Source organism: Papaver somniferum, chromosome 1, assembly GCF_003573695.1.
Source record: "Papaver somniferum cultivar HN1 chromosome 1, ASM357369v1, whole genome shotgun sequence".
Classification (NCBI taxonomy): Eukaryota; Viridiplantae; Streptophyta; class Magnoliopsida; order Ranunculales; family Papaveraceae; genus Papaver; species Papaver somniferum.
This window is the reverse complement of record NC_039358.1, coordinates 182,248,730-182,264,601: the sequence shown is the minus strand read 5'-3', so window position 1 is coordinate 182,264,601 and position 15,872 is coordinate 182,248,730. Positions and strand designations below refer to the sequence as shown.

Below are 15,872 nucleotides of genomic sequence, written 5' to 3'. Positions count from 1 at the left end.
AGTTCTGACGTTGCCCTGGTTATACAAAGCGTCTCGGTTTCTAAGAACAAGGTTACTTTAAGCATGTTGATCTCGAAGCGTTGAAGGTAAAGCATGGCTTCGAGGATTTTGATGTCAAGTTTTATGCACCAGATGACGATCTTACTTATGATATGATCGCGAACTATAAGTATGATGACTTCCATTTCCTGACAACTGTGGGGGCCTTCGAAGCTGGCCTGATGTTGCCTCTGTATAAGTTGGGGGACTCTTTTTACTATGATGTCCTGGACGATCGTGAGGGTTCCACTCCTCATACTCATTGTTGTTTGGTGGTACAACTGAGCGGAAATTATCTTCGAACGCTGAAAGAGTGTTATCTTCGGAGTAAAGGCGAGACGATGATGACGTGCTACATTCCCAATCCTTTGAGAAAGATTGGTACACTCCTGAGAATTTCAACGCTTCTTTCGGAGATTATGTCAATGGTAGAAATCATAAGCCATGGAGTGTAGGTCTTCGTACGATTGCAGCTTCTCAAGGTGAGGTTCGTCTTCTAAGTGAAGTGAGTGACTTGAAGCTTCGTTATGTCCCTGGTACCGAAGGGACTCTTTCTCAAAGGATTTTTCCCAAGAATGAGTGACTCAAGCGTGATCATGATTATGAATGGCATGCCACCGTTATTTAAGTCATCGGTCCTTGGGCCTATGGTTGGGTGCCTGGTCAACATGGGTGGCGTCCTATTGTTGGTAGTCAGCCTCGTGATAGTGCCCCATCCCGCTATGGTGACTTCTGCCCTTGGCAACTAAATTTCGCTGGTATGAACTTTGAGTATGTTGTTGATGTTGCTGATGAAGAGGAGAGTTCTGATGCGGTTCTTCCTTCGAAGGGTGCTGCCACTGTCAAGGTATGATTCCTTATAATAGTATGTAGTTTATGTATGCTTGCCCCTGGAATCATAGGTTGATCATGTGTTCGTTTTAGGCGTCGAAGAAGAAAAAGCTTGGTCCCGTCCAGTCTTCTACTGTTGGTGAGGAAGAGACAAAGATTCCCGAGGTTAACAGTCCGGTGAACGACGAGGATAAGTCCGACGAGGATGTTACCGATGATGAGAAACGTACTAACACCTCGCCTCCTGGTAACGAGGGTGATGGCAATGTTGGTGTTAAGAATGGTGGAGAGAATATCGCCTCTGAAGCTCAAACGAACGATCCTCCTACCGAGGGCGCACATGCTCAAAGGAACGAAGATGTTGATCTTCAAGCAACAATCCCTAACCAAGAGTTCTCTTTTGGTAGGATTTATTCCGCCGGGGGACAAGTTGACCTTGATGCTACTTTGGGAATGGCTGCCGACTTTCCTATGATCTCTCAAAACGATGAATGAGATGTTATTGCAGAGGGTGAGGGTGAGAAGATAGCCGAGGAATAAGATACCTCTGAAGGGGAGGATGCCGAAGCTCTTGCCTCTAAGGAGGCTGAAACGAAGGAAAAACCCGCTGGCCAAGGGTTCGCTGCTGGTGATGGAGCTCCTGCTGGTGTATCTTATGATAGCTTAGAGAAGATCGTGATGCACGACGGAGATGATGCCACCTTCGAATGGTTGATGAAGAAGGGCCTGATGTGCGTGCCCAATCCTTCCCCCATAGTGCCTGGTGAGAAAGATTATGATGCCTTTACTCGTCATAGGATGCAGATGGCGTCTCACGATGATGTTGCTGAAGTCTGGGAAAAAGATTTGGGAGCTACTTCGTCTAGTCTCTTGGTCTATCCACCTTCTTCCATTGCTCATATGATGGCCATAGCTGATGGTTATCAGTATGGTTATCCTCAACAGCGTGTTCTCGAGGTAGGCGATCGTAGATACTAAGTTGAGGGATCCAATGTCCTTTCCTTAATGATTTTCATGTAGTCATTCCTTATTCAGCTGGTGAGGAGCGAGCACTACAACCATACCTTGTACCAGTTCTTCAAGGCGGAGGCTCTTAAGCTGGAGGCAAAGTTACGTCACAGGGAAGAAAATTTGAATTCCGCTGAAGAACTTCTTGCTGCTAAGGACAAGGAGATACTGGAGCTGAAGGAAAAGTTGAAGGGGAAGCAGCAACTTGGGGCTACCGAAGCGGAGCTTCATCAAGAAGTTGATTCTCTTGAGGCTGAGTTGGAGAAATATCGGACAGAAGCGTCGTCTGTTGGTGCTTCGTCAAAAGGTTTGTCTCTTCGCTTTTTCCCTATCTTCATTTTTTCTTGTTGTTCGTTCTGAAATGGACGGCCCTGTCTTCAGCAGGCGATGCCAGAGAATTGACGTGGCTTCGTGGTGAGAGAACTCGCCAGGCTTCCCGGATTAAAGAGTTAGTTGCAAATATCATAAAAGAGGCTGATAAGTGGAATGGTCGTGTCGCTCAGCATAATAAGTTGTTAGCGGAACACAAAAGGCAAGATGATCTTTTATTTGAAATGCGAAATATCCTATCAGCCGTCCGTTCCCAATTTAAAGGTACCTTGGAATGGACCCGTGAATCTCTCCATGATGCTCGGGATGAGGCTTCTCGGTTGGAAGATCTTGAATTAGGGCTTTTTCAAGCGTGCTCGTCTCATGACCCCGACGTTCGGGATCATATGCAACAGCTCATTCGGGAGAGAGATGACGCCAGAGCAGAGGCACATGCTCTTAGTAAAGCCTTGACCGATTCTCGAGCCGATGTTGCTCGTTTGGTGGAGTCAGAGAAAGATCTAGAAGTTAACATGTATAGATTAACTAAAGGGATTGAGGAGATGACTACTGAAGTTAACCGTCTTCATCACTTGGACTCTATGAAGCAGGTAGAGTTGGATGAGTGTCAGTTTACCCTCAAAAATATTCAAATGGATTATAACAAAATTTCCGACGAGTATGATTTCCTTGACGAAGCTCGGGACACTGTAGTTAATGAGTTTGAGATAGCTTCGGCTAATGTCGAAGGTATATGTTTGTTTGGTCGTGGATGGCTTCGTAATTCTTTTCTTTTAACCATTTTGTTTCTTCTTTTTCAGAGCTCGAGGGACAACTTAGCCTTGCAAATGAAAAGCTTAAAGAGACCCAATCTTCCTTAGTGCATCAGCAGGGCCAAGCCAAGTATTATGAAGGGCTGGCGGGATCTCGGGACGAAGCAGCGAAGGAGGCAGCCAAGGAAGTAACCCGATTGAAATCTTCGTTGTCGCAGTCTGAATTCAAAGCCACTGTTATTGTGCACAAGGCTCGTTGTCAGCTTGCCGAGGAGGTCAACAAGACCTTAACCAAGACCAAGATGAGTCTTCTAAAAGATCATGGCATTGTTAAGAAGTACCCCCGCCGTCCTATGCCCGAGCCTTTGACCTACACTTCCGATCCTTCTTCGGGAGTAAGTGTCCCTTCGTCTCAGAAGAAGAACCCAGCTGGTCATGCCGAGTCTTCCCAAGGGAAATAGGTCTCTATGTTCGTCTTAGAAAGTTGATCTTTGTCGATTACTTGGCTTCAGGCCATTTTTTGTGTATCTTCTGTATTTTTTGTTTAACTCCCCAATCTTGTAATTAACATTCATGGAATGGATCATCGTTTGTTTTTGGTATGTACAACTCTGATTTGTCTGCATTGTTAGTTCATATAACTTTTTAGATAATGAAAAAATCTAGGTATTGAGAAATGAGTAAGTAAAGTAATGAAAAGTGCTTGACAGCAATAACGAAGGGAGGTACCTTCGTCACTAACTTTGGACCTGTCACCCCGTCAGCTAACCCTGGTCCAGAGGATTACCGAACAATGGGGGTTGATGTAGTGTTCCCGGATATGTGATGTGTTATTGAAATATTTACATGCATCCATTCCGCTGAACCGCTGCTTTATTATTTGGTTGGGTATCTCTTTCTACTGGAATCCTTCCCCATGGTCCTACACTTATAGACGCTGAAAGGGGAGTCCTCAGAGATTGTATGTAATTACTTTCCCCAATAGAGTTCTTGTCAAAGATTTGTTTGATTGATACGACGAGGTCTGCTAATCCTCGACCAGAGATAGAAACATGTCAAGCGGTTGTGCCATCTTCTTCTTCTTATGGTACTCTTCATGCAGGTGCAGAACTGCATTGCTTCAAGGATAGTATGGCTTGAGGTATTTCGCATTCCAAGGGTTCCTGAGGACTTCTCCTTTGAGGTTACGCAGATAATATGATCAGTTACCCGCAATGTCATGTATTAAAAATGGTCCTCCCCATGTTGGTGCTAATTTGCCTCACTTTCTCTCGTTGGTATTGGGGTATTGTTCTCAGCACATACTGTCCTTATACAAAATTTCTAAGCTTAACTTTTTTATTGTACTCTCTTGCTAATCTTCGTTGATAATTTTCCATTCTTTGTAGCGCTATCTCCCTCCTTTCTTCTAGATCATCGAGTCTTTCCAGCATCATGTCTGCTGTGAGGTTCTTCTCCCATGCTTCGGTCTTTGTGGTTGGCATGATGATCTCTGTCGGAATGACTGCTTCGGCTCCATAGGTGAGGAGGAACGGTGATTCACCAGTAGTGGACCTTCGTGTTGTTCGATACGCCCATAACACGTTGTGTAACTGTTCGCACCATCGTCCCTTGTGTTCGTCCAATGATTTCTTGAGAATAAGGGCAAGAGTCTTATTTTTAGCTTCGGCTTGGCTGTTACTTTTGGGGTAGATGGGAGTCGATTTGTTCTTCCTGATCTTGAAGGTATCGAAGAGCATGTCTATATTCTTTCCTTGCAGCTTCTTACCATTATCGGAGACAATTTTTGCGGGAATGCCGAACCTGCAAATGATGTTCTGAAAAATGAATGTGAATACGTCCACATCTCTGATCCTGGATAGAGCTTTGTCTTCCACCCACTTGCTAAAGTAATCCGTGGCTACTATCAAGAATCGTCTTTTCCCTGACCCTTCGATCAGGGGTCCGACGATATCTAGTCCCCACTTTGCAAATGGCCAAGGGCTATCTACTGAATTTAGCTTCGTTGTCGGGGCATGGATTCTCTTAGAAAAACACTGACATTCTTCGCATCTTCTAGACATCCTGGCTGCGTCTTGTATCATTTGTGGCTAGTAATACCCTTGCATCTTAGCTTTGTCAGCTAGTAATCTCATCCCGCTGTGGTTGCCTGCATCCCCGTAGTGGATGTCCTTCAGGATACGGTGACCCTCCTCTCTGGATAAACAGCGCAACAGAGGGCCGAGGAAAGATTTCTTGTAAAGAACTCTGTCTCGAAGGTCATATCTTCCTGCCTTTGATTGTATCTTACGAGCTTGCTTCAGGTCTGTAGGCAGCGTTCCTTTTTCAAGGAACAGGTGAACCTCGGTTCTCCAGTCTTCTTCGTTTTTGAAGTCTTCATCCTCGTTTGCTCTTGATAAGATATCATCTTCGACGAAGTCATCGGCGATGTCTTCCCCCACATCATCGTCAGCAATGTCCTCCCCTACATCGTCTTCATGATTTGTAGCGAAGGCTTGTTGTGGAGTGATCGACGACTCATACACTCTTGTTATCTTGATGGCCTTAACGCTTTCATCCTTTAACATGGACGATATGTATGCTAAGGCATCAACATGCCTGAGATATTTTCTGCATGGATGCCAAAACTTGATGTTGGGTACTTGGGATGCTAGGGTTTGGAACATCACCATATATGCTGAGGGGGTCTCGTCATAAACATTATATTCCAATTCGATTTTCCGGATGACCACTTGTGAATCACTTGTTAGGCGTACATCGTTTATTCCCATTTCAATTACTAAACGAAGGGCATGTACTACGGCTTCGTACTCCACGATGTTGTTTGTATGCCCCTTGAATTCTAATCTTAATGCGTGTACGATCCTATCTCTGGTTGGGGTAGTGATCACGATGCCAATACATTCACCTTCTCTATTCCTTGATTCATCCACGAAGACTTCCCATATTCTTTGGCTTGAGGGTTCGAGTACATCAACTGGATCTTTTCTGTCCTCTTCTGCTTCAGGCATGTCCTTCACCTCTTCGCCGTTATCCAGAGGTAAGTCCGCCAAGAAATCCGCCAAAACTTGTGACTTTTAGGCAGTTTGAATCTCGTGGATAATATTGAATTGATCAAGATGAGTGTTCCATTTTGATATCCTTCCTACCTTATCTGCGCTTTTGAGAACAGCTTCCAACGGTGCTTTACATGGGACCCAAACATAATGAGTCAAGAAATAGGTTCCCAGCTTTTGGGTTGCCCATACTAATGCTAGTATGAGTTGCTCAATTTTCGTGTAGTTTCTTTCCGCCGGGTTGAGAGTCTTTCTGACGTAGTAGATTGGTTGCTCAACCTTCATATTGGTTTTGACCAGGACTGCGTTGACTGCGTCTTCGGTCGCTGCTATATATAGAGCCAACACCTCATCAGGATCGGGCATCTGGAGGATCGGGATCGTGGCCAGGTAATCTTTAATCTTCTGGAAGGCTTCTTCGCATTCAGCGGTCCATGCAAACTTACTCCCCTTCTTGAGGATGTTGAAGAAGTGATTGCACTTATCCGTCGATCTGGCGATGAATCTCCCAAGTGCCGCCAGGGATCCGTTAAGCTTTTGAACTTCTTTAAAGTTCTTTGGGGACGACATTTCTACAATGGCTTGGATCTTAGCAGGATCGACTTCGATGCCCCTCTTCGATACTAGATATCCTAGGAATTTCCCTGATGTGACGCCGAATGTACACTTTTCTGGGTTCACTTTCATGATGTATTTCCTCATTGTATCGAAAATGTTTCTCAAATCTTGATGGTGATCTTTGCGCAGCTTACTTTTGACGAGCATATCATCAACATAGACTTCTAAAGTTTTCCCGATCCATGGTTTGAAGATCGCATCGACCATCCTCTGATATGTTTCCCCTGCATTCCTTAGTCCAAACAGAATGCGGGTGTAACAGTAAAGTCCGTGAGGAGTAAAGAATGTTGTGTGCTACTGATCTTCTTCTGCCAGAGATGTTTGATTGTAACCTGAATATCAATCCATGAAAGATAACTCATCGTGGCCTTCTACTGCTTCTACCAGTTGATCGATGCTAGGGAGCGGGTAGCTATCCTTCGGGCAGGCTTTGTTGAGGTTGGTGAAGTTGATGCATATTCTCACCCCTCCGTTCTTTTTTGGTACGATGACCATGTTCGAGATCCAGGTAGGGTACATGGCTTCCTTTATGAACCCTGCCTCCATCATTCTGGTTAGCTCCTTCTCGACCGCTAGGTGGTATTCCGGTGCTATCTTGCGTAGCTTATGTCTGAAGGGGTTCGTGCCTGGCTTTATCCGAAGTTCATTTTGTATGATCTTTGGATCGATCCGGGGCATGTCACTCAGTTTCCATGCAAATATGTCAGCATAATCCTTCAGCAGCTTGATTCGGGCCTCTTCTCGGTCCTTATCCATCAGGGTTCCTATCTTGATCATTTTAGGGTTCTCTTCAGTTCCTATGTTTATCTCTTTGGAGGGTTCGACCGACGTGAATGTGGGTTTCGGTTCTCCTAAGAGAGGAACGTTCTTTAATTGCTATTTGGTAGGCTCTACATCCCCCTAAGCCATTGAGGTGCCTGCTTCGGTAGTTAGGACGTTGCTACCCTTCGTTAGACTTTTGCCTGAGGTTTCCTCAAGGTACTGGTCGATCGCCTTGTCCTTGACGGCTGCTTTGTTTCTGCTTCTTCGGGACTTCCGCTGTTCATCGTGCTCATTATTGAGTTGGTTCTGTATGGCATGGCACTCGCGGGCGGTGACCTGATCTCCCTTAATTTCCATTACCCCTTCGGGTGTTGGGAATCTAAGGTACTGATGATATGTCGCTGCAACCCCTTTGAGTTTGTGCACCCATCGTCGGCCAATGATGGCATTGTAGGGAGAAGGAGAATCTACCACGTTGAATCGGGTATCGACTTTCATTGGGCCTGCCATAACTTCCAACACGATGTATCCTAGGGGCTTCGTTGGTGTGCCGTTGAATCCGTAGATGGTATAGTAGGAAGACATCAATTGCTCATCATTCAGTTCCATCCGTTTGAATGTATCATAAAATAAGACGTTGACTGAGCTCCCTCCGTCAATTAGAACCTTCTTGATGTTGCATCCTGCAACTGGTAATGTAAGAACTAAAGGATCGTTGTGGTCCTCCATATCTTCCTCAATATCCTCAGCTTCGAATGTTATTGATGCATTCATCCATTGTTCGTGCTCATCGACTTCGACTCCATCAATTTTGTACAGCTCGCAGTAATCCTCGAACTGCTTTCTCAATCTCTTCCCTATCTGGGTTGTTAACAAGGGGCCATTAGGTTCGAAGCATGAGATAACATTGAGTGTTCGATTTCCTTCAGGTAGTTGGACTTGCTTGCTTCGTTTTGTCCTATCATCGGTTTCTGCCTTCTGTATGTACTGTTTGAGGTCGCCAGCGTCGATCAGCTTCTGGATCACTATCTTGAGGTTCTTGCATTTTTCAGTCTGATGGCCGTTGAAGCAGTGGTATTCACAGTAATCTCTTGACTTCTCGGACCTTGGGGGATGCTTTCCTTTGGACCAAGGCCATTCTAGGTTTTCACGACCCTTAATCTCTCTTAGGATGCGAGTGTAGTTGTTGTTCAGCTTCATATATACCTGATCTTAGAATTCACGATCATATCACCGTCGATCATCCCTTCGTCCCCTCCTATCTTCGTCGGGACGTTCAGCTGAGTTGCCTCTCTTGGATCCACTGGCTTGATCCACTGAGTTGGTCCGATGAGATCTTTGCGTTTGGGCTCTGGGATTTTCCCGTTGGATCTCCTCCAATATGGAGTGCTTTTCGATGATTACTCGAAGGTCTCCTTCAGTCGTGGGGACACTTCCATGAATCTCAACAAACAGCGGGCTCATCCTATCCATCCCCCACTTGTAGCAATTGATACTGACTACCGGATCCACATTTCCTATTGCTTGACAAATCTTGTGCCACCTATCGGTATATTCCCTGATAGTTTCCTTACATGCGACCGCTAATGAGAAGAGCTTGTCCATTCCTGCATTGATAGCCTTGTTGTACATGTAGGTTCTCAAGAACTTCTCAGTGAGCTGGCTATAGGAGTCGATAAAATTTGGAGGTAGGTTATCGAACCAAGATAGGGACGATCCTTTCAAACTCGAAGGGAAGTACCTGCAGAGGACGGCGTCATCTTGATCCCATCTGGCTAAAATACGATTGTAATACCGAAGATGGGCCGCGGGGTCGATGGATCCATCGTAACATTCGAACGCTGGGATGGGACACTTCTGGGGAATGAGTGCTCTGGCTAAGTGTGGAGTCAAAGGTGTGGTATTGGCTTCTCTCATCACTTCCTCTAGTCTTTCTCCTCCTTGTCGGCTTTCAGTTATTTGATCTCAACCATCATTTCTGCACGAAGATTCTCCATTGCAAGCTGGTGGTCTTCTCTAACTGTGGATCGTCCTTATCTTCGGTCCTCACTATCGAAATAATCTGAGTCTTCGGGGATGTAGTCTGGGTCGGGTAATCGGTTTTCTCTGGCCGCCCTTCGATTTAATGGTTCAAGATTATTGATATTGGCCACTACCATCCTTCGGTCCTGGTTAGGCAGCGGTATTTTGGAATTATCTTCGTCGTGCAAGTCCCTTAGTTTAACGCTTTGAGAGATCCTATCCTTGAGTTGTTTCTTCTCTTTTGCTAGTAGGGCCACAACATCAGCGTACACCTTCTGGTTTTTCTTCAACTTTTCGAGTTCTGCCATCATCTGGATTGAATGGTTCGATCCCTGGTTCGGGGTTCCCACTTGCATCTGTCCATCGGTGGCTACAGTGTGATCTTCATCAACAGTCTGTATCAAGGGAACCGTTGGATCTGCAGGCGGGGCCGGGAGTTCTCTCGGCTGTTGTGCTGGATGGTATGCTATTAGAAGAGGTTGGTTGGTTATCAACAGTTGATTCAGCTCGTTGGTGAGTAGCATCCCGTAGAGGGGTTGTTGTATTACTGATTCTTCCATTTCTTCATGCTGTTCGTTTGCTCGGGTCGTCACTGCCACTTTGGAGGCACCTGCTTTGGTTGCTGCTGCTGCTATTGTGCTGGCATCCATCGGCATCGTGCTTTCCGCTCCATCCTGTTTCTTGTTTGCTGATTTAAGCTTTTCACCCTTCTGCTTACTACGTGTCATGACGGGAGTTGTCCTTGGCGTTTCTTTTGATGATGCCTTGGATTTTCCCACATCCTTTGTTTTTTCCATCTTCGATTTTTTCTGCATAAACAAAACATTATCGAAGAAACAACATCCGCGTGGGCTTGGTTAGTAAGGTTAATGCGAAGGAAAAGCCAGAAAGCACGACACTCGTCTAAAAACTGTTGAGGGATCATTTGAAAGAAAGAAAAGCTTGGAGAGACAGATCCAATAATCATGAACATAGATCTGCTCATGGATCTAAAACAAAAATCTTCTCGGAAATGCACAGATCCATGGGTTTGAAAAATAAAAACCTGAAAACGTAGATCTGGTGCTCGTTCGCCAGTAAGCTCACGATGTAAATATTTCAAAATTGATTTCAAACATATGTTATCCTATATCCGAAATATAAGAGGGTTTTGGATCCCGAATATGATTTCCAATGCGCTCGTAGATCGAAAGAAAGTTTGCAATGGAAGCCAAGGACATAAAGGAATTTTCGAAAAGAAGAAAAAATGACAAGTCGCTCAGAACCCTATTATTTTGCGAATAGCGCTGGGAGCCAAAAAATATGCAAAATCACAGGATAAGATAAATCTTTTACCGGGACAAGGTCCCTGTTTCTAGCGCCAGATTGTGAACACGGAAATAACGAAGGTATCTTCGTGTTCACAAACAATATTCGCATGACTGACCAAATTAATGAGATAAATAAAACATGTATAAAACAACATAAGGACGAAGCCTGATGGACTCGGAGCCTTTGGGCTCGTCCTAGTCTAGCCATACAAGTTAGATTATGGTGAGTTCACAATATATATAGGCAAATACGATGCATAGTATGAAAAACAAAAGATCTAAAGTGTTGAATGTAAATGAGACGACGATTTACGTGGTTCAGCACTAAGGCCTACGTCCACAGGGGTTGGTGTTTTACTATGTGATCAAAGGTTACAAAGATAGTCGAATGACTTTGAGTGGAGAACGAAGCTAGGAGGGAACTAAATCTCATACTTACTCTTACAGTTTCTCTTTCCTGGACTCTCTATTCCTCTAGCTAAAAAATGGTTCACCCCCTCTCTCTTAGTGGAATGGGGTATTTATATGGATACTGTGTGGGGTCTCCAATATAACAATTGTATCCTTATCGTCTTGTTCTCTGTGCCGATACCGCTGATGACTTTGTTTGGTACCGATGATCCTGACGGTAGCAGTTTGTAACGATGGGTCGCCGCTTACTCCACCAGAGAATATTTTTACACATATCATGTGCATGTAGCATTTAAGGCGGGTGGTTGGACAGTCCGCACGCATCAGACAACTGTCTGATGCCCCTGTCACATCCTTGTCGGTCAGATTAATCTCTACCCTCGATTTTGGATCAATCTCGGGATAGAGTAAAGTATGCTCTTGGATCTTCTAGGGTGTTTCGCAGTTGCTTATTCTCTTGGTAGTCATCGATTTGTCACCATCGGATCTGCATGATGATGGATTCGTGGCAGAAGATGGTGATCTTGTTCTTCTAATGCTGCAATGTGGCAACATCATCTTGATGCTCCTTATATTGTTTTAGCACACGCGTCCACTCTTTGCCACGTGGTCGGTCACAGATTATGTGTATACATCACCTCTTCATAGGATCGGTTCCCCTTTACCCAGATTCGGTCAAATAAATCACAAACTCGATCATACCATCTCAGGTGATTACTTAAGATCGGTTTCACTAATAAAAGTCATACCAATACATAAGTCAGGCCTTTGTGAATAGTTTTACCAAGAACACAAACAAGTCGTGAGTGGTTATACTAAATCACACATACTGGATGTTCACAAGATATGCAATGAATAACAATCCCAATAACGCCTGGCGATATCCTTTTCGATTCATAAACGAGTTTGTAGATGGTGGATTTTCGACAAAGGCTAAAATCGTAAAACCATAATTGTACATGCTCCTGATCCAGCAGTCATATGAGTATTGAGGCTCATGTCTCTCATTGAATCATGAAAGCTCATGCCACAAGAATCTCTGACTGAGTATATTGTCTCTCAGAGCATACATGAATATGCAGTCTCTCAACTGAGGCAACGGCATATCTCATGAATACTGAGCAATTTCAGTAATTACTTTTATATAGAATCGAACGATTGGACGGCTCCTAGACAGCTTGCCTGCTAGTATAGAGCAATAACTTCTTCAGGATGTAACAATGTTTTCCCTGACTATATAAAAGACATGTGTATAGAATCATTATGATTGGACGGCTCCTAGACAGCTTTCCTGCTATTATAGAGCGATAACGTCTTCAGGATGCAACAACGTGTTTTCCCTGACTATACTATACATAATAAATATGACGCGTCAACTAGCTCATATCACCCAATCCTCTAATAATTAATGCTCCTAGACGGCATGCCTGCTAGTATAGAGCCATCAATTAATTATTTCTAAATCATTAGATTCATTAACTGAATCCTTAGAAAATATTATACGTTCTTCATAATATTTCATTAGTTCAATTCATGGTTCTTCCCAGCAGAATTCCATGGGTTAGTGATAAATATTCAACGTACGGGCATCTGAACCGCCATCGAGTAAGCCCCAAGAAAATGGTGCAAGTGTATTCAGCAATAATGCGCTAACGAGAATTTGAATGCGCGAATGAACATTCAAAAAATGCAAAGGCACGATGAAACCATGGAGGAAAATAATAATAATAAAATATTTAAAAGAGGCGTCTAAGGGGACCAAGCCCACCGGCCGGCCGGTCATCCCGCCATGGCCGGTCCCACACCCCTTCCTTTATTTTATCGTATTTTATAATTTTCCTTGGATCCCAAGAAAACCCTCTCATTTGAGCAAATTCCTTAATTTTATGAAACTCTTCAGTTTCATGATATTTCCTTCACATCAAGGAAATTATGTAAAATTATATTAAATTAGGAAAGTTGTCACAGGACCGTGGTCACTAGCCGGCCGGCCACGCCCTAGCCGTGACCAGTCCCACACCTTGTAATTCCTTATTTTATTAATTATTTCAATCATCTCATGGAAATTCCTTAATTATATGAAACTACTTTGTTTCCTGGTATTTCCTTCACATTAAAGAAATTATACAAAAATTACAGAAAATTAGGAAAGGTGTCACGGGACCGTGGTCACTAGCCGGGCGGCATGCCCTAGCCGTGACCGGTCTCACACCTTGTAATTCCTTATTTAATTAATTATTTTCATCATCTCATGGAAATTCCTTAATTCTATGAAACTCCTTCGTTTCATGGTATTTCCTTCACATTAAGGAAATTGTACAAAAATTACATAAAATTAGGAAAGGTGTCACGGGACCGTGGTCACTAGCCGCCCTAGCCGTGACCGGTCCCACACCTTGTAATTCTTTATTTTATTAATTATTTCCATCATCTCATGGAAATCCCTTAATTTCATGATATTTCCTTCAAATCATGAAAATAATGTAAAATTAGGCGAGACTCACGGGACCGGGCCCTGACCGGCCGACCATGCCCAAGCCGGTCCCACACACCCTTATTTTATTATTATTAATATTATTTGTTTCCCTCATCTCATGGAAACTCCTTCACTTCAAGGAAACTCCTTTATTTCAACAAACTTCTTTATTTCATGATATTTCCCTAAACTCATGAAAATAATAATAAATTAGGAAAAGTGTCATGGGACCGTGATCATTGGCCGGCCGGACATGCCTTGGCCATAGAAGGTCCCGCACATCATGATTCCTTCATTTTATTATTATTATTTTCTTCATCTTATGAAGTTTCCTCAGTTTCAGCAAAATCCCTGATTTCTTCATATTTTCTCAAAATGTTACTCAAACGCACATCACAAAATATCAAAATTCTCAGGACCGAGACGCGGATACTTTGTCAACGTGAGCATGTTACCTTGACCGACCAAGGTTGACTCTTTGGGTTGCAAGGAGCCGATCCCACACATTTTCACAATTGCACGCATTAGGTCCAGAATTTTTCCAAACGACTTGGAATTTCATAAAATGATCGTTAGTGGATCCCGTGACCAACCAGGACCGGTTTCATGACCGCTTGGTCGTTCCTTCATCTCATCATAATTTATTAGGTTTTATCACATAAGGTTCAGACGAAGATTATTTCAATAAATGATTAAACCAGCATTTGATCATCTTTTCACCAACTGGTCTTCAAAAAACTTTGGTATTTTGCTCACTAGAGCATCTGGGAGTTACATGGTAGACTCATAATCCCATGAAGCCGGTCCCTCCTTCACTCCGTCGTTGATTTTCAATAAATCATCAATTGATCAGCAATTGATCAAAATTAGGGTTTCGAATCCAAAGCTCTGCAACACATAATTCTGAGCAGATTCGAACACTAATAATTTTACGTTGATCCCGTGATCAACATTTTAGTTAATTATACCCAGTTACCAGTATTTTGAATTGATATTTTATTTGGTCCTATTACCAATAATTCATCAAACGAGCAATATTTTCTCAGACTAAGGAATATTGGTTCAACCATCAATATTCAACAATTCACAAGTGAACAATATTTGTTCACCTTAACTATCAACATTTATTCGACAATTGTACTTTTGTCTCAATAGACACGTTCAATTCATGAGTCCTAGAACATTTGTTCGACTCAGCAATGCAAGGACTCATCGTCCCATGAAGTCAACAACTGACTAACTACACGTCTGATTTGCAGACTCCACAATCACGAGACATCAATCGTGTCACATGGGGGATATTAACTAGGGTTTTGGTCTGGCGGCCTACGACACGTGTGTTCACCCACGATGAGAATGTGACTAAGTCGTGCAAGCAGTTGAAGGAGTTAACGAAGTAGTGGGTGGACAATCAACCAAACCTCCGCACGATGAGAAACTGGTTTTACACGATTTCCCACTTTCCCACTCTTCGACTTCAGCAACTGTCACACTTACTGTAATCAAGGTGTCTACTGCTCTTGCAATATAAATAGTTCTCTGAACCCAGGATTGAAACAAAAGACAATTCTTCTTTCGTCTACACGAACTCATCGTCTTAGTAATTACTCTCAACTGAGTAAACTCAATCATTCAGAAACTATTTTCACGCAAAATACACAACACACCAACAATCCTTGATCACCATTGATCTCACACATTTCTTAGCTTCCCTCCTTCAGGTCGACCCATCCTCTCTTGTGACCGAATTGACTCTGGAACGACCATTGTCTTGGTTTAGGCCGGAGTCCTACAGATTGATCTCTCGAAATTAAAGCACTCCCTTCTTGCAGTGCATATGTGTGAGGTTAAACACTTTGATCGGTTTGTGAATACCAATATTCTGTGGAGCACGTGTCACGATCTTAGTGGCCGCATATATACCTAACTGTGTAGCCTTCGCTAAACAGAGAAGTCTGAGTAACAAGGGATACCTCCACAGATCTACTTTATCTCATCCCAAGAAAGAAGGCGTGAACGGTCAAGATAAGGAAGGAAAAATCCTAGTCTATATAGAGTCAGCTGGTGAGAGGACAGAGGTAGATGACACATCCAATCAGCATTAAATGCTCAAATCTCTTATCTACACGCATGAATCTAGGCATGTGTAGAGAGAAAGCGTGGCAGAACCCGATTGACGGGAGCTGGCGGTGAACGAAGGTACAACCTATACTAAGGTTGGGTAGTTCCCGAAGGAATGTGGGTCAGCTGAGGTGGC

At 43.5% G+C, this 15,872-nt stretch overlaps 3 protein-coding genes across 3 annotated transcripts; 1 reads left to right on the top strand and 2 right to left on the bottom strand.

The window, feature by feature from the left end:
• Window positions 1-1,548: 1,548 nt before the first annotated feature.
• LOC113355322 (nucleoprotein TPR-like) lies at window positions 1,549-3,421 on the top strand. The gene is made up of 4 exons (XM_026598154.1): window positions 1,549-1,827; window positions 1,906-2,185; window positions 2,263-2,937; window positions 3,009-3,421. Exons 1-4 carry the CDS (start codon window positions 1,549-1,551, stop codon window positions 3,419-3,421), a joined length of 1,647 nt encoding a protein of 548 aa, XP_026453939.1.
• A 4,113-nt stretch (window positions 3,422-7,534) lies between these two features.
• On the bottom strand, window positions 7,535-8,596 carry LOC113355312. Its single transcript, XM_026598145.1, has one exon. It carries the CDS (start codon window positions 8,594-8,596, stop codon window positions 7,535-7,537), a length of 1,062 nt encoding a protein of 353 aa, XP_026453930.1.
• Window positions 8,597-8,626: 30 nt separating this feature from the next.
• LOC113355306 lies at window positions 8,627-9,313 on the bottom strand. Its single transcript, XM_026598138.1, has one exon. The coding sequence runs from the start codon at window positions 9,311-9,313 to the stop codon at window positions 8,627-8,629; it is 687 nt and encodes a 228-aa protein (XP_026453923.1).
• Between the last annotated feature and the right edge of the window lie 6,559 nt (window positions 9,314-15,872).

Excerpts from the sequence above, each read along its gene's own strand:
- LOC113355322 (XM_026598154.1), top strand. The coding sequence starts at position 1,549 with ATGCACGACGGAGATGATGCCACCTTCGAATGGTTGATGAAGAAGGGC. Across the intron at positions 1,828-1,905 it reads CTCAACAGCGTGTTCTCGAG|CTGGTGAGGAGCGAGCACTA; the intron begins GTAGGCGATCGT and ends TTCCTTATTCAG. Across the intron at positions 2,938-3,008 it reads AGCTTCGGCTAATGTCGAAG|AGCTCGAGGGACAACTTAGC; the intron begins GTATATGTTTGT and ends CTTCTTTTTCAG.
- LOC113355312 (XM_026598145.1), bottom strand. The coding sequence starts at position 8,596 with ATGAAGCTGAACAACAACTACACTCGCATCCTAAGAGAGATTAAGGGT.
- LOC113355306 (XM_026598138.1), bottom strand. The coding sequence starts at position 9,313 with ATGAGAGAAGCCAATACCACACCTTTGACTCCACACTTAGCCAGAGCA.